Below are 24,085 nucleotides of genomic sequence, written 5' to 3' on the forward strand. Positions count from 1 at the left end.
TCTCCAGCCACCCACCCATTTTGTTATTTATCCCGGAAAACTCCCGTAATCTCAATCGTAATCTTGCAAGCTAGAGAAAACAAGGAGGCAACTATTTTAATCGCACTTACATACACTTGTAAAAAATGGAGGAAGAATCTTCTCCATGAACTGTGTACTGATTAAGTTCTTGTCGAGCTCTTTCAAAGTCTCATACATCAATAGTCCTTTCTGATCCTTGCTTTAACAAACGTCCGACGACTCCCCCGTTGTAAGCGTGTAGATCGCAGAACCATTCGTCAGAAAAATGACGTACAAGGCTGGGCTATAATGCTGAGGTATTTTTGCAAAAATAAACCTCAACCACTGACTTTTCATGGCTTCCTCTTTGGGTAGGAAAATAACATTAACTTTCCCCTTACACTTCCAGTAATATCCAGCTGAGCACAGCCTCTTCATAACTTGATTCAACCGCGTCTGCTTCAATGTGTGTGTGTTCCTTTTTTTCTTTGCTACTGTGTTCTCAAGTTTTCAGACTCGTTTTCAAGAAGATTCATTTGAAGCACTATGAGTTGACTCTTTTATAAATGAACCAATAGTTTTAAACACTGTGCACTTCTAGATTTAAGCCTTAGCTGGATATTTCACTTCACTTAGAGTTGTGTTTTACACCACATGGAAGGGCATTTTCAAAAACCACAATAGGGGCTCTTTAAAAAAATAAAAATAAATTAATGAAACATACGAAATAAAAACAAGCAAAATATTTTATGATTAGCAATTTTTATATCTGTTAACCTAGATCCAATATGTCATTTGACTAACAGAGAACCGTCAACAATTAGCAAATGTGTTCTTAAAGGGTAAGTTCACCCAAAACTTTAAAGTATGTTATTAATTACTCACCCTAATGTCATTCCAGCTCCCTCAGACCTTTATTCTTCCTCGAATACAAATGAAGATTTTTTTTGGTGAAATCTGAGAGCTCCCTCATTCTCCATAGCAATGTTCCCGACACGTTCAAAGTCCATAAAGGCACCAACAAGATCTAGGCACTTTCCATAAAGGCATATGGTTTCTTATGTTTCTTATGCCATATGGTTTCTTTCCATAAAGGCACCAACAAGATATAGATCCAATATGTCATTTGACTAACAGAGAACCGTCAACAATTAGCAAATGTGTTCTTAAAGGGTAAGTTCACCCAAAACTTTAAAGTATGTTATTAATTACTCACCCTAATGTCATTCCAGCTCCCTCAGACCTTTATTCTTCCTCGAATACAAATGAAGATTTTTTTAGGTGAAATCTGAGAGCTCCCTCATTCTCCATAGCAATGTTCCCGACACGTTCAAAGTCCATAAAGGCACCAACAATATGCACAGTATACTGACACAGAAGAGAAGAACCTGTTCAATAAAGTCATTTATTTTATGTTTTGGTAATGTTCAGGGTGTTTCACATAATATTTAGTAAAAGTGGTTTGGCTGAACAAATAAAAATATGTTTCCAAATTGTTCACTCTGTTTTCTTTTCCCAGGCTCTTCGAAACGACTCCTTTAGGAAGCATCTTAAACCGTTTCTCTTCTGACACCAATACAATAGATCAGGTATTATGTTCAAACTAAATCTAAAACTAATTCTTTGTGCAGTATTTGCACAATAAGCAATATATACAGTTGAAGTCAGAATTATTAGCCCTCCTTTATGTTTTTTCCCCCAATTTCTGTTTAACAAATTTATTTTATCTTTGCCATGATGACAGTAGATAATATTTTACTAGATATTTTTAAAGATGTTAGTATTCAGCTTAAAGTGACGTTTAAAGGCTTAACTAGGTTCATTAGACAAGTTATGTAATTAGGTAAGTCATCATTAGCCCCTTTCACACAAACAGACCTTTCCGGAAAATTACCGGCAATTTTCCAGAAAGGGATCATCTGTGAACAGGACCTTTTTGAAAGTACCGGTAAATTCGTTCCGAATTCTGACGTTCAGAAAGAGCACGTTCACCTTTGTAACGTGCTGATGTGAGACGTCTACTCCAGCCAATTAGAACATTCAGACGCATTCACATCCGCGCTGATTATGAAAATAAATACCTTTAAATATTTTTCCAGACACATTTAGCTGCTCGATGTTAGTCAGATAACGTTTCTATGTTCCTTCTTAATGCCAACTGTGTAAAAATGTATTGTTAAAATGCTTATGATCAGCAGCTGTTTGTTTACCTTTATGCTCTGCTTCATTTGCTTGACGCGTGTGCACGTGAAGCAGCCGGTGAGCACCAGCACAAGCGCATATTACAAACATCTCGACATGCGATCGTGTTCCTCCATATGTTTTCATCAAAGTTGTTCGCAATATTTATCATCCACAGAATTTGTAAAGTAGTGAAATGTGTAAACATTTAGCTGCAGTTCGTGCTTCTGCCTTTGTATGTCTCTGGGACAAAAGCAGCTGCATGAATGCTAAAGCTTTAAATAAAAGTGAAACCATCAACAAAAACCTGACCCCTTCTATGTTTACAAATACAAGCACAGCCGATTAGAGCTCCTTTCTGGTTAATGATGTCAGAATTTACCAGTATTTTGGAATGGATGTGTGAACGTTTTTTTTCCGGAAAAGTTCCTGTGGGAACAGCGCTTTATTTAATTTACCGGTAAAGTAATTCTGATAATTTTTCGGATATTAACGGGTATCACTGTGTGAAAGGGGCTTTTGTATAAAAATAGTTTGTTATGTAGACAATCGAAAACAAATATTGCTTAAGGGGGCTAATAATTTTGACCCTAAAATTATAAATTTTTAATTAAAAACTGCTTTCATTCTAGCCGAAATAAAACAAATAAGACTTTCTCCAGAAGAATTAATATTATAGGAAATACTGTGAAAAATTCCTTGCTCTGTTAAACATCATTTGGGAAATATTAGAAAAATAAAAAAAACTAACAGGAGGGCTAATAATTTTGACTTCAACTGTACATATCCTTAGTGATTATTAGAAACTGCATTTAGCATTATCTTCTTCTATCTGCATATGAATATTTCTGTCTCTTTATGTTTCCAGCACATTCCTGCTACTCTGGAGTGTCTGAGTCGCTCCACGCTGCTGTGTGTGTCAGCTCTGGGTGTGATCTCATACGTCACTCCAGTTTTCCTCATCGTGTTAGCGCCCCTTGCCATCGCCTGCTACTTCATCCAGAAATACTTCAGAGTCGCCTCTAAGTAATTTCATTTTTGCTTTTTGCTATTTATTTATTATGTGAATGATAGTGTATATGTACAGTATGACATATTTTTTCAGCGCATCGAGTGTCGAGAACCAGACAGAACTGTTGTGCATATGTACAACAGTTCTGACTGGTTCTCAAATCTGATTGGCTGATAGCCATGCGATATTCTGCAATATCAGAACTCGTACAGCCTCTTCACTCTTGTGTATTACTCCACCCACATAGAGTGACAGCAGATCAATAAACTCACTACAGTTTGACAAATATTACTGCTGTTGAACAACATAATGTAATTTTGAGGCTTTTTTAGGCAAGAATTTAGGTTTTTTTAGATTGCAACTATGTCGTTTATTTATAAGGATAGTGCCTATTTTAAATATTTATAATTTTTTCCCCAATTGTTTTTATTATATTTTAACATGTACAGTTGAAGTCAGAATTATTAGCCCCCCTTTTTTTCTTTTTTAAATATTTCCCAATGTTTAACAGAGCAAAGAAATTTTCACAGTATGTCTGATAATATTTTTTCTTCTGGAGGAAGTCTTAATTGTTTATTTCGGCAAGAATAAAAACAGTTTTTAAAAACATTTTAGGGACAAAATTATTAGCCCCTTTAAGCTATATTTTGTTTCGATAGACTACAGAACAAAACATCATTATACAATAACTTGCCTAATTACCCTAACCTGCCTAGTTAACCTAGTTAAGCATTTAAATGTCACTTTAAGCTGTATAGAAGTGTCTTGAAAAATATCTAGTAAAATATTATTTACTGTCATCATGGCAAAGATAAAATAAATCAGTTATTAGAAATGAGTTATTAAAACTATTATGTTTAGAAATGTGTTGAAAAAATCTTCTCTCTATTAAACAGAAAATGTGGAAAAAATAAACAGGGGGCTAATAATTCAGGGGGGCTAACAATTCTGACTTCAACTGTACATACACATTTCCATGTGTTAGATATAACATAAACCAACAAGCAAACAAATGAACAAACAAAACAAAAAGCTTCCCAGTATTTCACATCAGAATACAAGATCACTTTTTACTAATCGTCTAGTAAAACATTTCCAAATCCACCACCTTTTAAAAACAACATAAAAGGTCCCCAAACTCTGTCAGAAATTATGTATTTATTTCTTAATAAATAAGTAATTTTTACCACTGGCATGTTTGTTACCATCTCTTTCAGCCAACGGCCTATATTTGGTGCACATATACTTTTCCAACTTAAAGAAATAAGCCGTTTAGTTTGCACAATACATATGAAGAGTTCAGATGCCGCTAAACGCCATTTCTGCCCAAAATGAGATAATGACATTGAGTGAATGCTTTAGGCACGTAGTATATGTTCAATAAATAGTTTTGTTTAAGATCATCTAAATCACAGCACCAGCACATTTAGAAATTTGTTAGCAAAAGCCGCTAAAAGCCACTTGCATTGGACAGCAAAAGCCGATATATCGCGAGAACCAATCAGAGGCGCAAATCGAATCATATGTTTTCAATGTAACGGCACGCTGATACACCGGCTTTTATAAGGAGAGTGTTTTATTCCGCTTTCGATTTCAAAAGATGGAGTTTGATGAACTGGATGAGCCTGTCTGACTGTCAGTGAATGGCAAATGAAAAAGTCACTTACCTCGAAACTCTGTGAATTATAAGAAAAAGAAAACACTTATTAATAACCTTTGTTTGCGCAGTGGCATTACTTTGAATGAGTTCGATTTACTATAGCTACAGCACATTAAACAGCAACTTCATTTCATTTCATTAATTTCATTCATGGATGCTTTGAGGATAAACAAGAGACGAAAAAGAAACCAAGATCTTGAGTATAGTAAGGATGAATAAATGACAGCTTCTGAGAGACATCTTCTTTTTTGCACAGTAGGCTCACCTTGTGTTTTATTTTGTAATATATTACTTCAATATATATATATATATATATATATATATATATATATATATATATATATATATATATATATATATATTTTAGTAATGGACAATGCACAGATATTGATGTTTCACAATGTTTTTACACTACATTATTTGAATCTAACAAGCTTGTTTACATTGCTCTACTCACATTAAATCCAAATTCCGAATATCAGAAATGACAACAGATTGTTAAGATTTAATTAATGTCAGTTTTAATGTTATTAATTCATGCACTTGACAGATTTAATTAATTAATTTTCCTTCTGCTTAGTCCCTGGTTTATCAGGGGTAACCACAGCGGATTGAACTGCTACTTTTTTGACAGATGTATTTTCTGATGGTTTGTGTATGACAGATGACAGATGTTATTTCAGATGGTTTGTGTATGTGTTTTATGTTTGGTAGAATAATCTAATTGCATCTTTAGTGATTTTTCAACTAATTACACTGTCTTGTCCTGATAGGTGGATTTAGAGGGTTTTGCATAAAAAGCACAAGTGGATTCAGCTGGTTTTGACGGAATATGTCTATTCCGTAATAACGGCTATTGACTGTATATATGTGTGTGTGTGTGTTTGCAGAGATCTCCAGCAGCTAGAAGACAGCACACAACTTCCTCTGCTCTCACACTACTCTGAGACAGTAGAGGGACTCACAACCATCAGAGCATTTAGGTGGGCAGAAACACTCTGTTATAGTCACAGCACTTGTTAAGTCGCACAGCACCTGCTAAGTGCCTTCACAAGTGTATTTAATGGATTCTTGTGGCATTTTCCTTTCTTAGGTATGAGCCTAGATTCAGGCAGAGGCTTCTAGAGTTCACAGATGCCAATAACATGGCCTCTCTCTTCCTCACAGCTGCAAACCGCTGGTTGGAGGTTCGAATGGTGAGTCTGTAATCCACACAGCTGCCCTGTTTATTATGTGGTGTGCATTCATAAAACAAAAAAACTAAATTTTTATGAATTCTTTTGCAAATGTGACCCTGGAACATAAGCTGTATGGATATATTTGTAACAATGCATTGTATGAATCAAAATGGTTGCTTTTTCTTACATAACAAAAATCATTAGAATGCTCCACGATGACATTTTGTACATTTCCTAACATAAATATTTAAAAACTTAATTTTTGGTGTGAAATTTGCATTGCTTAGACCTTAGTTTAAACATCTTTAAAGGAAATTTTCTGATTATTTAGATTTTTTGAGCCCTCAGATTCTAGATATTCAAATAATTGAATTTGTTAAATATTGTAATTTTCAAATAAATCATACATCAGTGGAAAGTTCAACTCTTAAATCCCATTTTTTTTTAAAAAAAAACATGATTTATGAAAATGAATAAAAACACCTTGATTTGATCACCCGCTTCGAATGTTATCACTCGATTGAATGGGCATTATCAGTGGTTGTCAGCTGATAGATATGGGCCAGTAGGGGCCTTCTGCGCCTACTAGTGTATAACAACATATACAATTATTTGAATCACTTTCGATAGTGTTTTATGAAAATACAAAGGGTTTTCTTTAAAAAGATACCAAACTTTTGCATTTACACCTCTGCATGTGGATTTGGGAAGGCAAAATCCAGGCGGAAACCCCAAAATAGCACCTGACTTTAACAGGTTAAAAAAAAAAACGATAGAGGAGATCACATTTTAAATATTTTTAAAGTGAATAAATGATTAGGCTAACTGCTAGGGAAAATAACAACTAGAAATAATAATATTAATAATAATAATAATAATAATAATAATAATAATACAAGAAAAAAAAAGAAAAATACCACTGCCTAAATATGAGTTCTTTGATTGCTAGTATATATTTTTGTCAGAATGTCTGAAAACATTTATGTGGAGTGTGACTTTTATTTTGACATTTGAAATCGTACTTGCTATGCGTAAGTATAAATTATCCATTTTACACTTTAAAATAGACCCTTTTCACATTTCCGGGTTTCTCAGTAGTGGAAGGTGTCGTAGTCGGCTAAACTTAGTGCAGTGAATCGGAGAGTACAACAAATCCTTTTTTTACAATCCTATTTGCTGAAATAATAACAGAAAAACTCCACAATGGTCTTATCAAGACTTTTATAAAAAGAAATAAAATAGTGTGAGACTGATGACGGCAGTCAGAGGAGAGAATAACGTCAAATTTACTCTCAGTCCCATAGACGCTGCATTAGAAAAACCTCGCATAATCGGTAATTCATTGTTTGCAGTTTGATGTAAAGATGATAAAATACATTCATAAATGCATATAAATGTTCAAAATTCTAAATATTAAAAACTTTCAAGGATTTATGATTTAAGATTATGATGACCGTTAAACGCATCATAACAGTCTTCTGAAAAGGGTCCATCTGTTCAGTTTACAGTTACCATAATGTTAAAAAGAAGTCTTTTTCAGTAGATCAAATGCTCCCTAAAATAGATTTTACTTTTTGGTCAACTCCGCAGTAACCAGCAGTCTGTTTTTATCTCTGTACAGGAGTACATCGGGGCCTGTATTGTTCTAATAGCAGCCGTTGCCTCCATTACAAACTCCCTGTACAGTCATCTATCCACAGGGCTGGTGGGGCTGGGACTCACATATGCCCTAATGGTATGACACACACACCTACACATACAGTTGAAGTCAGAATTATTAGCCTCCTAAATTATTAGCCCCCTGTATATTTTTCCCTCAGGTTCTGTTTAACTGAGAGAAGATTAGTTTCAACACATTTCTAAACTTAATAGTTTAAATAACTCATTTCTAATAACTGATTTATTTTATCTTTGCTATGATGACACTACATCATTTACTAGATATTTTTCTAGATACTAATATTCAGCTTAAAGTGACATTTAAAGGCTGAAGTGGGTTATTTAGGCAGGTTAGGGTAATTAGGCAAGTCATTGTATAACAGTGGTTTGTTCTGTAGACAATCGAAAACAAATATTGCTTAAGGGGGCTAATAATATTGACCTTAAAATGGATTTTAAAAATGTAAATCTACTTTTATTCCTGTCGAAATAAGACAAATAAGACTTTTTTCAGAAGAAATAATATTATTGGAGATACTGTGAAAAATTCCTTGATCTGTTAAACATCACTTGGGAAATATTTGAAAAAGGAGGGCTAATAATTCCGCCTCCTACATGATAATCATCAGCAATATTGGGTAACTCCTGTGTTTAATATTTTGTCTCTCAGGTATCCAACTACCTGAACTGGATGGTGCGTAATCTAGCAGACATGGAGGTGCAGCTGGGGGCTGTGAAGAGAATAAAAGCCCTGCTGAAGACAGAACCTGAAAACTACGAGGGTCTTCTGTGTGAGTATCATGTAGCCGGGCTTACTGACTACAGCTGTTTCGCTCTTCACGTGAGTCTCGGTTTCAGCAGACTTGCATGCTCAGCATCTGTCTCCTTCATTTCTTGTTTGCTAAGGTTCAGGTTCGCTTTATTTGGTAGACTTGCTTTTGCAGTGTTATGAGTTCTCAATCCTTCTGGGATTTTGAAGGGACATTTTATTTTTATATTTGCAACCTAAAATTACTGATTTTGTGATGGCTTTTCTCAAAACTAAACTTCAAGTCTTGTGTTTTGCTGTGAAAATATATAAAATCTTGATCTCAAGAACTATTGGACTGGATAATAATAACAAAAATGAATTAAAATAGCTTTAAAGTTCTCAACAAGTAAAAGACTAAAACGACCTAAATGACTAAAAAGTAATGTTGCAATAAATAAATAAATCTGCTTTAAAAATGTAAATATAACAAAATATGACCGTTAATAAAATGACATGAATATTCATAAGGCCTATAGGCTGCTAGCAGTTTTTATAAGGCTTAGCTTTACAATACAGGATTATAAATCTCTGCTTAAAAGAATATTTCCTGCTAGGAATATATGAGAATATAATATATGAAACTATATTAATTCAGGAATCTGATTTTAAATAAACGAAACACATTTTATTTTATCCTGTGTTCAGGTTTTATTGCCACTTGAATCCAGATAGAAACAGAGAAAATTGCAAGATATATAGTATATCACCGGCCACTTTATAAGGTACACCTTACTAGTATCGGGTGAGACCCTCTTTTGCCATCAGAACTGCCTTAATCCTTAGTGGCATAGATTCAACAAGATACTGAAAGTATTCCTCAAAGATTTTGGTTCATATTGACATGATAGCATCACTCAATTGCTGCAGATTTGTCGGCTGCACATCCATGATGATTTCATTATTTCCAAATACTTAGAATTTATTTCATACATTCTTTTTATTTATAATTTATTTTAATTTAATTCAAATTCATTTGTTTAGAAAGACTTATTTTTATTGGTGTGTTGGCCAATTTAAAGGCTGTGTATGTATCTAGGCCTATTTAGAGTGCTGACATGTTACGATGTTACAGAGGACTTTGTCACTTCTAAGCAGCCTATAACCTACGTTTGTTATAAATAAATTATGTTAAAACATGAAAAAATGAAAAAAGGCAGAAGAGCTGTGTGCATGTGCACATTTGAATAATGTCAGGCTGTAAATGGGTTTAGGCTTTTAAAAGCTGTCAATTAAAATGTACTTGTCTGGCTTGGCTACTTCTGTCGGGCTCGGACCCTGTCGGGCCTCACTTTTATGGCCCGATTACAGCTTTAGTCTATCTAGTTCAAAAAGCTTAAAATCATACTTTATAAGGTGATACATTTAATATAAAAATATTGCTGCAGGTTTCCTGTGAGGGTTGAGTTTAGGGCCATAAAATAAGTGTTTTTATTCTGTATAAAATACATTTCGCCATTGATACATTGAGTATCCCTGTAAACCATGTAAACAACTATGTTTATGAGTATGCACGCTTGTATATTTTGTTTGTGGTGTCTGTCAAATGTAAAAGATTTGAGAACCATCCTGTCACAACTCCAGTGGTCCAATTTTTAGTATTTTCACAGTAAAACACAACAATTGCATGGAATAATGTCTTAAGTTTTGAGAAAAGCCATCACAAAATCATTTTAGACTGCAAATATACACATTAAAATGATGGGTTGGAATATATTACAGAACTTTCATTTTTAGGTGAACTAACCCTTCACTGTAAAAAAATCCTGGGTTCCACACAACCCCTTCTAGTCGTCCCAACACAAATCGATTAATTTTTTTGTAAGGTTTTTACAATTTTATGCTGATTGAACGTAAAACAATTAAGCTGTAGTTTGAACAAGCAGCAAACATACTTTTTTTGAGTGTTTAATCATAAACAGTTACATTAAAAACTTTACACTTTGACCTAAAAACACATTCTAGACACCTGTGTCTAGAATGTGGACAGCTAACTCACACTGCCAACGTTTGCGTATGTGTCTGTTGAGTTTCTGTTTATCTTTCGCTGTATACCGAACGTCTCTTATGTCTTCGGTTAAATGTTTCTCTTTCAGCGGCGTCTCAGGTTCCAGAAGGCTGGCCTCAGCAGGGTGAAATTCAAATCCAAAATCTGAGCGTGAGATACGACAGCACCCTGAAACCCGTCCTCAAACATGTCAATGCCCACATCAAACCAGGACAAAAGGTAGAGTTGCTGTCAAATATCACTGCAGAAACTCTTAGAAGAAATTATTAGCCCCCTGTAAATTTTTTTTTTTAATTTCTGTTTAATGGAAAGAAGATTTTAGAACACAAACTTAACAGTTTTAATAACTCATTTTAACTAAATGATTTCTTTTATCTTTGCCATGATGACAGCACATAATATTTTACTAGATACTAGTATTTTCAAGATACTAAGATTTTCAAGATACTAGTATTCAGCTTTAAGTGACATTTAAAGGCTTAGCTAGATTATCTATGCAAGGTAATTGTCATTGTATAACAGTGGTTTGTTCTGTAGACAATTGAGAAAAAAATAATCTAAGGGAGCTAATAATATTGACCTTAAAATGGTTTAAAAACTTAAAAACTGCTTTTATTGTAGTCGAAATAAAGCAAATTAGACTTTCTCTAGAAGAAAAAATATTAAAGGAATTACTGTGAAAAAAAAATCCTTGCTCTGTTAAGCATCATTTGGGGAAAAAAAAAAAAAAAAAATCTCAGGAGGGTGAATATTTTTGACTTCAACTGTATGTATAATTAAGAGAAATAAATGACGTCATGTTCTTCTGTTTCAGCTTGGAATCTGTGGTAGAACAGGAAGTGGCAAATCATCGTTCTCCTTAGCTTTCTTCCGGATGGTGGACACATTTGAGGGTGAGTGTTTTTTCAAGCTAATATACAAACTATAATTTCAAATATGGCATGAATTTTAAGACTCTACATATGAACCAACAGGGCGAATAATCATTGATGACATCGATATAGCAAAGCTGCCTCTTCAGACGCTGAGGTCACGCTTCTCCATCATTCAACAAGATCCCTTCCTATTCAGTGGAACAATCCGGTATGACCATCAATACTACATTTTCAACAACTGTAGTACTGTAGTATAACTGTCACAACCCATTAGCGCTGCATGATCAATCATTAAAAGATCTTTATTTAACCAATCATGCAATCTTAATCCAGCATTTCTATGATTCAGTCTTTACGTTGTTTTCTATAGATTGCGGACAAACTCCAAATGTTATTGAAATAATATTCGTTATTTCGTTCTGTCTTCATGTACTATGTTGCATAATGACGTATTTGTGGCCATGAAATCACACGTCAGCTGATGCATTTGTTTTGTTTTTTTATGATTGTATTTATGTTGTAGCATATCAAAAATACAATTTTAATAACCGTAAATTTCTCACACATTACATTTCTTTAAATTTTATTGACTATTATGTATTATGAGCAAAGAGTATTGTGTTTTATTTTATTGTCATCTTGTTCAAAACCGTAATCATCAGAGATAAATCTTGATTTCAAACAGAATATCCAACGCTATCTCACTGCAATTCATCACTTTTTGACTTAGCAGCTAATTCGTACAATCTAATTCGAACAATTTATTACAATTTGCTTATCCCCCAGTGACGGTTGGGTTTAGGGGTGGGGTTTGGTGCCACACCTCCTTTTTAAAAATCACACATTTTCGTACAACTGACCTCGTACAAATTTGTATGAATTAGTCACTAAACTGACAAAAAGTAAAATAGTTACATTTCCGCATGAGATCAGGCTGGAATATCGTACACCTAAAACAATTCTTACATTCTTAAAACAAAACACATTTCTTCATGACCAACAAAAAATATTTACTTATCCGTATACACTTAAAATAACACATGAATATAGCCGGTTCGAAATAGAGCAGGATGAAGCGCAATCTTATTAACAAATAACAAAAACGTTAGAGAATCGGCAATCGTGACTCTTAGAATTGTGCAGCTCTATAACCCATATAGAAATCTGATGGAAATATACAGTGCATCCGGAAAGTATTCATAGCGCTTCACTTTTTCCACATTTTTTTTTATGTTACAGCCTTATTCCAAAATGGATTAAATTAATTTTTTTGTTGATGCACCTTTGGCAGCAATTACAGCCTCAAGTCTTTTTGAATATGATGCCACAAGCTTGGGCCCCCTGTCTTTTTTTTGCCCATTCCTCTTTGCAGTACCTCTCAAGCTCTATCAGGTTGGATGGGAAGCGACGGTGGGAGATGTTCAATAGGATTTAGGTCTGGGCTCTTGCTGGACCACTCAAAGACATTCACAGAGTTGTTGTGATGCCACTCCACTGATATTTTGGTGGTGTGCTTTGAGTCATTGTCCTGCTGGAAGATGAACCATCGCCCCAGTCTGAGGTCAAGAGAACTCTGAAGCAGGTTTTCATTCAGGATGTCTCTGTACATTACTGCATTCATCTTTCCCTCTATCCTGACTAGTCTTCCAGTTCCTGCTGCTGAAAAACATCCCCACAGCATGATGCTGCCACCACTATGCTTCACTGTAGGGATGGTAGTAGCCTGGTGATGAGCAGTGAATGGTTTTCTCTAAACGTAACGCCTGGCATTCACTCCAAAGAGTTCAATTTTAGTCTCATCAGAGCAGAGAATTTTGTTTCTTATGGTCTGAGAGTTCTTCAGATGCCTTTTGGCAACCTTCACTGCTGCACAGATGGTTGTCCTTCTGTAAGGTTCTCCTCTTTCCACAGAACGCTGGAGCTCAGACAAAGTGACCTTCGGGTTATTGATCACCTCCCTGACTAAGGCCCTTCTCCCCCGATCACTCAGCTTAGTTCGTCGATCAGCTCTAGGAAGAATCCTGGTGGTTCCAAACATCTTCCACTTATAGATGATGGAGGCCACTGTGCTCATTAGAGCTTTCAGAGCAGCAGAAATTTTTCTGTAACCTTCCCCAGACTTGTGTCTTCATGCTTGGTTTGTGCTTTGACATGCACTGTCATCCCTGTGACCTTATATAGACAGGCGTATGCCTTTTCAAATCATGTCTAATCAACTGAATTTACCACAGGTGAACTCCAATTAAGCTGCTGAAACATCTCAAGAATGATCAGTGGAAACAGAATGTATTTGAGCTCAATTTAGAGCTTCACGCCAAAGGCTGTGAATACTGATGTACATGTGATTGGCCATATATATGAACATATATAAAATGAAAGCTAAAACATTTTAACATATGTACACGTGTACAAAACAATATATGATATCAGCCATTTTTGCAGTACAGTGGTCCCTCGTTAATCGCAGGAGTTAGGTTCTAAAAATAACCTGCAATAGGTGAAATCTACAAAGTAGTCCGCTTTATTTTTTACAATTATTATAGATGTTTTAAGGCTGTAAAACTCCTCACTAAGCTATTTTTTCAGATAGGCATTAACATTTTCACACTTTTCCAGCTTCCTTTAGCATGTCCAGAAGTCCAACTTTTTGTGCGATGGTAGCATCTTGCTCTGCCTCTTGGGTGTCACAGCAGGTGCCTTTGCCAGGGCAGAATGTTTCGTCGACATTGTGCACTTTATTCAATTCAGGAGTTTCTTTGAAGACAATTTGAATGTTTTATTTTCAATCCATTTCAATTTAATTAAAACAGTTGTGTTAACTTAATCGATTTGAGTTGGGACAACTTGAAAGAACTGTGTAGAACCCAGCATTTATACAGTGTAAAATCTGGCTTAAATTTAAGCCGCCTTAAGTTGAATCTAATTAACTTTTCTAGTCATCTCAACTCAAATCAAATCATCATTTGCATCAATCAGACTGACTAAAAATGTTAAGTTAAACTTTGAAAAACTTGAGACCTGATTAACTTATTAAATAATTTAAAGCAACATAAAAAAAAATATTTGTTCTTCTTTTTGTGTATGTAAAACCCAAATTTGAACTTGTATGTAATTTATGTAATTGACACATATTGTCACATGTCATATTTCTCTGTGGGAATATCCTACATATTTTATTCATTCAAAAGTATAAACAGTTCATAAACACAATTTTAATTTTAACTTCATTTTACATTATGAATGGAAGACAGATAAGCATGAATTAGCATTCATAGAATATTTATCAGTGCTGTTTCCTCTCCGAATGTGCCCTAGCAACAGTCTAACATCTCAGCAGTGTGTGACTGGAGCTGAAGGATTTCTGGGCCAACTGAATTTATAATAAGATATTGTATAATATCTCATTTTCTTCTGTTCAGATTTAATCTAGATCCCGAGATGAGGGCTACAGACAGCATGCTGTGGGAGGCGTTAGAAATTGCACAACTCAAACCGGTAGTCAAAACCCTCCCTGGAGGACTAGGTAAGACAAATAAGACTCTAAGCTTCCATGACTCTCACGTCATTTCAGATCTATGACTTTATTTCTTAGGTGAAAATGTCAGTATGTGGACAAAAACAGTGTATTGTGAATATCTTTTATTTTCTGCATTTAAAAAAAAAAACGCTGGTTGTACAAGTCTGGAATGACATGCAGATGAGTAATTAATGAACAGGTGCCGGAAAAAACCCCCCCATAAAATTACAGATTTTTTTTTTAAAGTAAAGGATATGAGATTAGCCTACGTGCTATCTATGGTAAGCTGATTTATGTTCTAGAGTAAAACGTGGAATATTCTCCACAATGTTTATTAAATAAACAAATAAATATAGGCCCTATGTACTGTTCACATTCATATGGAATATGAATGCATGTTTTTTACCAAATATAATATTGGATTAAAAAATGTAAAAAAAAAAAAATAATAATTTAATGCAAATTGTCTCTAAAGAAGTTGTTACGCCACCCTATTTAGAGTGTCATTACAGACGTTTTTACATTAACGAATAACCAACATGGTTCAAACAACGGATCTGCAACAGAGCAACTACATAGTTGATTTCCCAAACAATCAGGGCCGGAGTGGGACTGCTTTTCAGCCCTGGAGTTCAGCCCACTTCAGTTTACGACCGACTATATTAAAATAACGTCATTTCCAATTCAGTACTTCACAGTGAAAATTTAGTGAAAACAGTTAACACAATGTAATGTTTGCCAGTATGATAATCTATTTTCTGTAAGAATTGGTGCTCATAAATATCCAAACCTTGAAATGAAAAATATATATATTAAGCTATATCGTCACCTTGGAATTATAAGGTTCTATCTGCGTTCTGAATGATTTTGAGATATTGAGCTTCAAAGTTTTTGCATTCCATATAGCAAACCGTATGTGTATAACACTTGTTTTTTTAATAAAAATTCTTAAAATGTAAACAACTTACAAAAAAACATCCCATAATGTAAATAAGTTGTCATTTAATAAGAATATGTCAATAACTCTATTTTGACAAATGTCAGATAGAACCTTATAATACTAAAGTGACAATCTATATAAAATAAAGATTAAAATTAAATGTATTGAATATTCTTATGACACTATCATGTTTTTTCAAGGAAACAGCTACTTTATAACTTTAAAATATTTTTTCAAAAATAAGAGAACAATAAAGGGTAGCTAAATCTCCAACACTATTCTTTAAAACATCACAATGTCCTTTTCTGTAATATCTGAATATATATTCTGTGCAAATTTATTTGGATATCCAGTCCTTGAACACAAATAAAGAATAAAACAAGTATTGCGCTGTTATCTGCCAGATTTTTACCACAGTGTTACTTTCTAATGATGGCTTCATCTTGTTTCCTCTTTTTAGCTTTCTAATCAAGTTAAGTCAGATTTACTAATGTAGTGAATGATCTGATTTCATTAATTGTCTGAGGACATTTTTTTATTGAGCAGGTGTAATATTCATTAATATTAGTATTTTGAATTCTTATGTTTACTCAATGACAATCCTACCTGCCCATTCTAGTGTGTTGGGCTCATGACTGGTGCTTGGTAACGTTACGGGGCCTGGCTCTTCACTGTTAGCAGCAAACTGGACTAGAGACTGCTGCTGCTGAAGAGCTCCTGTACAAGAAAACGTTCGGTACATAAACGGTGGTTTGCAGACATAGTTGTTTTGCACTGCTCCTATCTAGCTTAACATTAACTTACTGGCCGTTTTAACGAAAAATATACTCCGCTTTTTTAATTCTGGCCTTTTTAGCTCCACCTTTGCGCTTTTTATGATCAATTTTTCATCTCTCGCGTATCTCTTAACAAATGATTTTGTTGATGAGCAAGGTGCCACTGTTGGGGAGTCGAATGATAATTACGTTATCATTAATTTACAGGCTGCATTCTGCTCATGGGGCTGCGAGAAAATAAATAATAAGAGTGGAGCTACGGTAAAATAATGAATAAAAATAGTGAGGCCATGGTCAAATAGGTAAGTAAATAAATAAATAAATAAATGAAAAAGGTTCGACTGCCAAGAGTGCAGGCAGCTAGGGACACCGGCCCTCGTGGCCAAAAAATGGACCGGCCCACCGGGAATACACCCGGTCCTCCTGATTAGCCAATCAGGGCCTGCAAACAATGCATCTTATTATGGTAGTTCAGGCGCAAGTTATGTCGTTGTTTGAAAAACACATCCCAGACCAACGCATACTAACAAATAAAATCAAAACAAACCATATGCTTTTGTTAGCTCACATTGTTTTGTGGTAAACAATTCATGTGCATGTCTTTAAGAAAAAAAATAGTTTGCACTTCTAATCTTAAATTGAAATCTGAAAATGCACTTTTTTTAAGTGAAATTGTCAGATTATGTATATATTTTTTTGAATTGAGCATGGCTACATATTTAACCATGCCCCTCCAACGATCAGTTTTACAACAAACAGAAATGTTGAGGAGTTGTCCTGTAGATTGAAATATAACTCTCCACAAACTCTTTTCCCCATCTTTTGAATGAAACGCCTACTTTACTACATCCAATCAGCTCGCAGTAGAAAAACAAGCCACGGCCACTGTTTTGTCATTTAATAATCCATTTCTTTAGGAACTGTGTCACAATAAATCAATAAAACGGTTGCAGCTTTCAGTTCATGTGAACTTTAAAAGACCTCCAGACATCAAACCAGCTGTACCAACATCTCACTGTGAACAAAAACTGTAGACTGGAAATCTAAATATGTAACTAATGATCAATCTCTTACCTTGCGTTTCAGATGCCATAATAACCGAAGGAGGAGAGAACTTCAGCCAGGGGCAACGTCAGCTGTTCTGCCTGGCACGCGCATTTGTGCGGAAGAGCAGTATTCTGATTATGGACGAGGCCACTGCTTCCATAGACATGGCCACGGTGTGTGTCTGTGTGTGTGTTTAAAAGTACAATAGAGGGTAAGAGAGTCTGAGAGGTAGACAGAAAAGCCCCAGAGGCCACAAACTCAATATATTCTTCTCCTCGGACTGCTCCTCTGCCTTCATCTCTTCTGAAGAAATGAAGCGTGGCCGAACTAATGGACTTTAATAGAGAAACACAGACAGTCAGAGGCAATCTGACTGATTCACAATGAAAGGAAAGCCTCCGTGTGAGAAGCGCTGTTGCTTATACACCACCTGCAGACTGATATGAGGAACTCAAAATAAATACATTATTATTAAAGCACTAAAGTATTATACTAGCACTTAAATTATTAGTTTTAATAATAAGTTTTTATAAATAATATTATTTAGAGTATATATATATATATATATATATATATATATATATATATATATATATATATATATATATATAGGAAGGAGGTCACTGGTTCGAGCCTCGGCCTGGTCAGTTGGCATTTGCATGAGTTTGCTTGTTCTCCCAGTGTTCGCATGGATTGCCTTTGGGTGCTCTGGTTTCCCCCACAAGTCCAAAGACGTGCTATAGGGTGAATTGAGTATGCTAAATTGTCCGTCGTGAATGAGTGTGTATGGGTGTTTCCCAGTGATGGGTTGCAGCTGGAAGGGCATCCGCTGTGTAAAACATGTGCTGGAAAAGTTGGCAATCCATTTCGTTGTGGCGACCCCAGATTAATAAAGGGAATAAGCCAAAAACAAAATGAATTTTTTTCAATAGGTTTGGTTACATAGTATAAAATTATCAAATAAATATAATGTATTCACTAACATACAGTGCTTAGCATAAATAAAAGTTTATAAAAATGAATTTATAAATTTCTCAGTGTGTATAGTTCATCTGTTTTGGTGCAGATTTATTTATTAAAATTATATTTCACTCCCTGAACATCTTTTGAAATAGAAATACATTAAAGTGAAGCTTATTAATAAACTAATTTTGAGAGGATCACGTGCTTATGATTGTCCACGGCTGGTCCTGCATTAGCTAACATCGTCTGATTCACCAATCAGACGATTCCTAAGTCACTATAAATAACCAGTTTCATACCTCAGTATCTTCGTCTTGAAGAATTCCCCTTCCACCCCTACTCCCCCTCCTTATTCAAGAGTTTGCTTGTTCTCAGGGGTGGACTTAATGATTTGGGGGCCCTAAGCAATTTCAGGTATGGAGCCCTAGCATCATAGGCAGAGCGTGTGTAAGGCTGGGGAAGGCTTAGCCTCCCCCTGGCCAGAGACCACGGTGATAGCAGCAAAGAAAAAAAATGCATTGAAAACATGTAACAGGTGTAAGGCGTGAATGTAATTTAATGTTGATGATTAACACAACACTTTAGCCATTGTAAGTTTGTCAATCAAATTTAAAGTCCCCCTCCGCACAAAAATGGAACTGTCCAACCCCGCATGTTGCACTGATGAGCGCTGTTTATTACTGGAGTTCGCAGCAGCTCTGAAAACCAAACCAAAAGTGCTGGCCAGGGGACTATTTTGTTTTGCTGGTCAAGGACATAAGTAATAAAACGACAAATGAGTATTACGAGAGAGGTGTAATAATATATTATTCTGGTTTAATTTGTTTTCAGCATTAAATTGGTAGTTTGATTGTAACAGTCTAGCCTATAGTGTCGTAATCTTGTTTAGGCAATCGTTTGGAGTTTTATATTTTAAAGGTCAAATATTTATTGCTGAATTACAAGTTTGGTTTTCGATTGGCCTTGTGAAAAAGAGAATGATTTCATAATCTCGGGGCCGGCGCATCCAGAGGCAACCTAGGCGGCCACCTAGGGTGGCAGAATAGTGAGGGCTGTGTCCGCAATGATGAATTTTCAGCTTTATTACTTCTGTCTTCAGAGTCACACGATCCTTCCGAAATCGATCTTATTAAGAGTAATAAAGTTATTAATGGTAATAGTAATAAAAGCAACAAGTAGTAATAATTTCATTTGAAACTGCATACAGTAAGTAATAAATATTTAATAAATAAATATTTAACCACTTTTTGATATTTAATAAATGCCGCCTTGATGAACAGAATAATTTTAATTAGATTTTTAAATAAAAGTAATAATAATAAAAAATAACTGACCCCAAACTTTTGACCGGTAGTGTAGATCAGTGGGTTACATAATAAAATAATTTAATGTGCGTGTTGAATATATGTTTGTTGATAGGCGGTGCTTTTGTTAAAACCTCTTCTTGGTCGGTTGCAAATCTTTTTAAATGCATTAAAGGGCAGCGCATATCTTTCTTAGCCTTACCCTGGAGTTTGTTCACCCTCCGCCTATGCCTAGCATTTTTGAAAAATAAACCGCATGTTAAAAACTAATATATATATATATATATATATATATATATATATATATGTGGGATATTAAAAGTATTTTTTACATGTTTTAATATTTAAAGGAAACTTTTTCACAAATAAGTTCACAAAGCAGGGGTGCACCAAACTCCTGCCAGACAGCAGGCGGTCCATTTAAATTATTACATTTAAAACAAAAGAGTAACAGATCGGTTTCACTGTAACAGGGATATACCTCACGCTTGCGGTGCTGTAACATTTGCCGTCGATATGCAGAGGAATGGAGGAATGATCACAGTGGCACTGTGCCGCCTTTGAGTGCTCTGAGGCAGGGGAGAGACCGACGACATCAACTGCAGCTCGTTGCTCTAAAAATCTCCAGTAACACCTAAAAACCTTTGCTAGTCACCTTTTTTTTTTTTTTTATTTTTAAGTTGGCTCTTTGGGGGGTTTGAAGCTCTTACACCTCTCGCTTGTGCAGTACAGAATGAACGTTCCATTATTCATGAGGCCTCCGGTTTTGAAAAGAAGTAATAACGTTAACATCTTAACAGTTATAGACAGATTTTTACAACATATAGAAAATGTATAAAAGAGCTATATGATTAATATAGGCTTCTTGGCATTGGTCAGGGCCCCCTAATTCCCTAGGGCCCTAAGCGGCTGCTTACCTCACTTATTGGTGAAGTCCGCCCCTGCTTGTGGGTTTCCCCCAGGTTTTCCCTACAGTCCAAAAACATGTGACTTAAATAGCCAATAGTTGTCAATAGCCAGAATACGTCGGGGGGAGATCTACCTGAGCTCAAACTCTCCTCTTGCCCTGCTAACAGGAGGGAGCCCAGGGCTCGAGTATCTTATAAGCTCAGGGCTCTCTCCTGGGACAGCATGCTAAACAAGCTTTATAATCAATCATAGGCTAAGTGTGAACTCTTGAAATTCATGCGAAACTACAAAATTTCAACAAAAAAATATATATAATTTTTTTTTTCCTTTTCATTTTTTAAGTTTTATTTTATATTTTTCCCTAACATATACATTTGGATTACTCATTTTACACCGTTATTGTATACTATTTTGTAAGATTAGCTCCAAATTGGTCTTCAGTACTGACTAATCTAATAAATATATGCACAAATATAACATTGTAAAGCATCTTATAGAAAATATTCATTTAAATGAGAGATTTGTGAGCGGTGAACTCATATATGCTGAGCACAGAACACTTTAATCAATGTTCTAGGTTAAAAATCGAGAAACTCTTTTCAATTATTTGAATTTTGCTCTTTTATTGTAGGAGAGCATTCTACAGAAAGTTGTGATGACAGCCTTCGCCGACAGAACTGTGGTCACCATCGCCGTAAGTTCCCTATTAGGTTCCTTTCTGACTTTAATATTTAAAGTCTAGTTGTCATTAAAGTCTAATGGCAGGTTGACGAAGACTTAATGCTTTTAATGATTGAGAGGAATTTTAGCCTGCTCAAGCAAAGGCATTTTAATATGTTTTTCCATAGCATCGTGTTCACACCATCCTGAATGCAGACCTGGTGATTGTGATGAAGAGAGGAGTCATTCTGGAGTTTGATAAGCCAGAGGTTCTTCTCGACCAGGAGGACAGTGTGTTTGCATCGTTCGTGCGAGCAGACAAATGAGTAGGGAGACCCTCTACTGAAAGTGCAATTGTATCATGAATAATGCATTATTTATTACTGTGATTATCATCACATTTGTAAATACAAAGTTAATCATTTAATAATAAAAATATATAAACAATCTCTACTTTTTAATTTTTTTATTATAGACCATTTTGAGGGAAGTAAACAAAATAATAGTCCCAACGTATTTCCTGTTTGTAGATTTTTAATTTCTATAGCTTCTGAGAATCCAAAAAGTGACTGATATTATGATAGCTGTTTTAACAAAGTTATGATCGAGTTGTCTCTTGTTATGAAATGGTTTGATAACAAGCAGGAAATGTTCATGGGCAAATGACATGACCATACTGAAATGGTCTATTTGCACTTTAAAAACTGATTAGTTGACTTTATTTTCAAAAGTAGTAGTCCAAGTTACAGATTTACTCACTTTTTTAAAGGGTTTGTTCACCTAAAAAAATGAAATTTCTGTTATTCATCTTCCAGTGAAATGCTTTGAAATGTGTATTTTTGTATTCGATGTTTGATTTAATCCTAACTGAAGCACAAAGAGAGGGGGTGGGACATGGATTAACACTTCCCTTTGAAAAAGCCAATATAACCTATAAAAACAGCCATTATAGCTTGGTTTCTCGCAGCTCTGCAAGTGAAAGGGGTTTTGACATTTAATCTATAACCTGTACTAGAATCTTTTTTCATGTTACTAGTGCTTATTTTTCAGATACTAGTATCTTTTCCATTACTGGTAATTATTCATTAGATACTAGTGCTTATTTATTATATTGTGCTCTAATGAATAAGCACTTGTAAAAAGCACTAGTATCTAGTGAATAAGCAATAGTATTTAATGAATAAGCACTAGTATCTAGTGAATAAGCAATAGTATTTAATGAATAAGCACTAGTATCTAGTTAATAAGCACTAGTATCTACTGAATAAGCACTAGTATCTTGTGAATAAGCACTAGTATCTACTGAATAAGCACTAGTATCTAGTTAATAAGCACTAGTATCTAATGAATAAGCACTAGTATCTTGTGAATAAGCACTAGTATCTAATGAATAAGCACTAGTATCTACTGAATAAGTGCTAGTATCTACTGAATAAGCACTAGTATCTAATGAATAAGCACTAGTATCTACTGAATAAGCGCTATATTTATTAAATAAGCGCTAGTATCTACTGAATAAGCGCTAGTATCTACTGAATAAGCACTATATTTATTAAATAAGCGCTAGTATCTACTGAATAAGCGCTAGTATCTACTGAATAAGCGCTATATTTATTAAATAAGCGCTAGTATCTACTGAATAAACACTAGTATCTACTGAATAAGGACCGGTATATATTAAGCACTAGTATCTACTGAACAAGCGCTAGTATCTACTGAATAAGCGCTGGTATATAATGAATAAGCACTAGTATCTACTGAATAAGCGTTAGTATCTACTGAATAAGCACTAGTATCTACTGAATAAGCGTTAGTATCTACTGAATAAGCACTAGTATCTACTGAATAAGCACTAGTATATACTGAATAAGCGTTAGTATCTAATGAATAAGCACTAGTATCTACTGAATAAGCACTAGTATCTAGTGAATAGGCACTGGTATATAATGAATAAGCACTAGTATATAATGAATAAGCACTAGTATATAATGAAAAGCACTAGTATCTACTGAATAAGCACTAGTATCTACTGTATACACACTAATATCTACTGAATAAGCACTAGTATCTACTGAATAAGCACTAGTACATAATGGAAAAGATACTAGCATCTAAAAAATAAGCACTAGTAACATGAAAATAGACACTAATACAGGCTATTGATTAAATGTCAAATCGGCTTGCCATACAAGTGCATTAAACGAGAAGCGTCTAGAGGGGGGGCGGAGCATACAATAGACCATTTGATTGGTCAAGATTTGATGAGAAACTGAAATTTGAGGTTATGTAAACAAAAAACGATCCATTTAGGAGGAAGTGACAAATTGCAAGGTTTAGCTGTTTATATCAGTTTTATATCTTTTAAACATGAATTTATTTTGAAGCACACTAGCTTATAGATATCCTTAAAACCAGCAGAATGATATTGACATCTAAAAATATATAGATTTTAATTTCTCTGGATCTTTAAATATTCAACCTCATGCCATTTGTTCATCTTTAGAACATAAATGAAGATACTTTAGGTGAAATCGGAGAGCTCCCTCATCCTCCATAGACAGAAATGTCCCTGACTTGTTCAAAGTCCA

General features: G+C 34.8%; 1 protein-coding gene across 2 annotated transcripts in view; it reads left to right on the forward strand.

Moving 5' to 3' along the window:
• Positions 1-21,944, forward strand: part of abcc8 (ATP-binding cassette, sub-family C (CFTR/MRP), member 8) — a 137,906-nt gene extending 115,962 nt beyond the window's left edge. For both annotated transcript variants that reach the window (XM_056451912.1, XM_056451913.1), the window contains 13 exons: positions 1,520-1,589; positions 3,050-3,207; positions 5,744-5,836; positions 5,947-6,049; positions 7,653-7,766; positions 8,361-8,481; positions 10,595-10,725; positions 11,321-11,399; positions 11,481-11,589; positions 14,801-14,904; positions 17,701-17,834; positions 21,469-21,531; positions 21,686-21,944. In XM_056451912.1, coding sequence (XP_056307887.1) covers positions 1,520-1,589; positions 3,050-3,207; positions 5,744-5,836; positions 5,947-6,049; positions 7,653-7,766; positions 8,361-8,481; positions 10,595-10,725; positions 11,321-11,399; positions 11,481-11,589; positions 14,801-14,904; positions 17,701-17,834; positions 21,469-21,531; positions 21,686-21,823 — 1,417 coding nt within the window. In that variant the 3' untranslated portion in view covers positions 21,824-21,944. The remainder of the gene's footprint in view (positions 1-1,519; positions 1,590-3,049; positions 3,208-5,743; positions 5,837-5,946; positions 6,050-7,652; positions 7,767-8,360; positions 8,482-10,594; positions 10,726-11,320; positions 11,400-11,480; positions 11,590-14,800; positions 14,905-17,700; positions 17,835-21,468; positions 21,532-21,685) is intronic.
• Positions 21,945-24,085: the final 2,141 nt, after the last annotated feature.

The sequence above is a fragment of the Danio aesculapii genome, chromosome 25 (assembly GCF_903798145.1).
Source record: "Danio aesculapii chromosome 25, fDanAes4.1, whole genome shotgun sequence".
In the NCBI taxonomy this organism is placed as follows: Eukaryota; Metazoa; Chordata; class Actinopteri; order Cypriniformes; family Danionidae; genus Danio; species Danio aesculapii.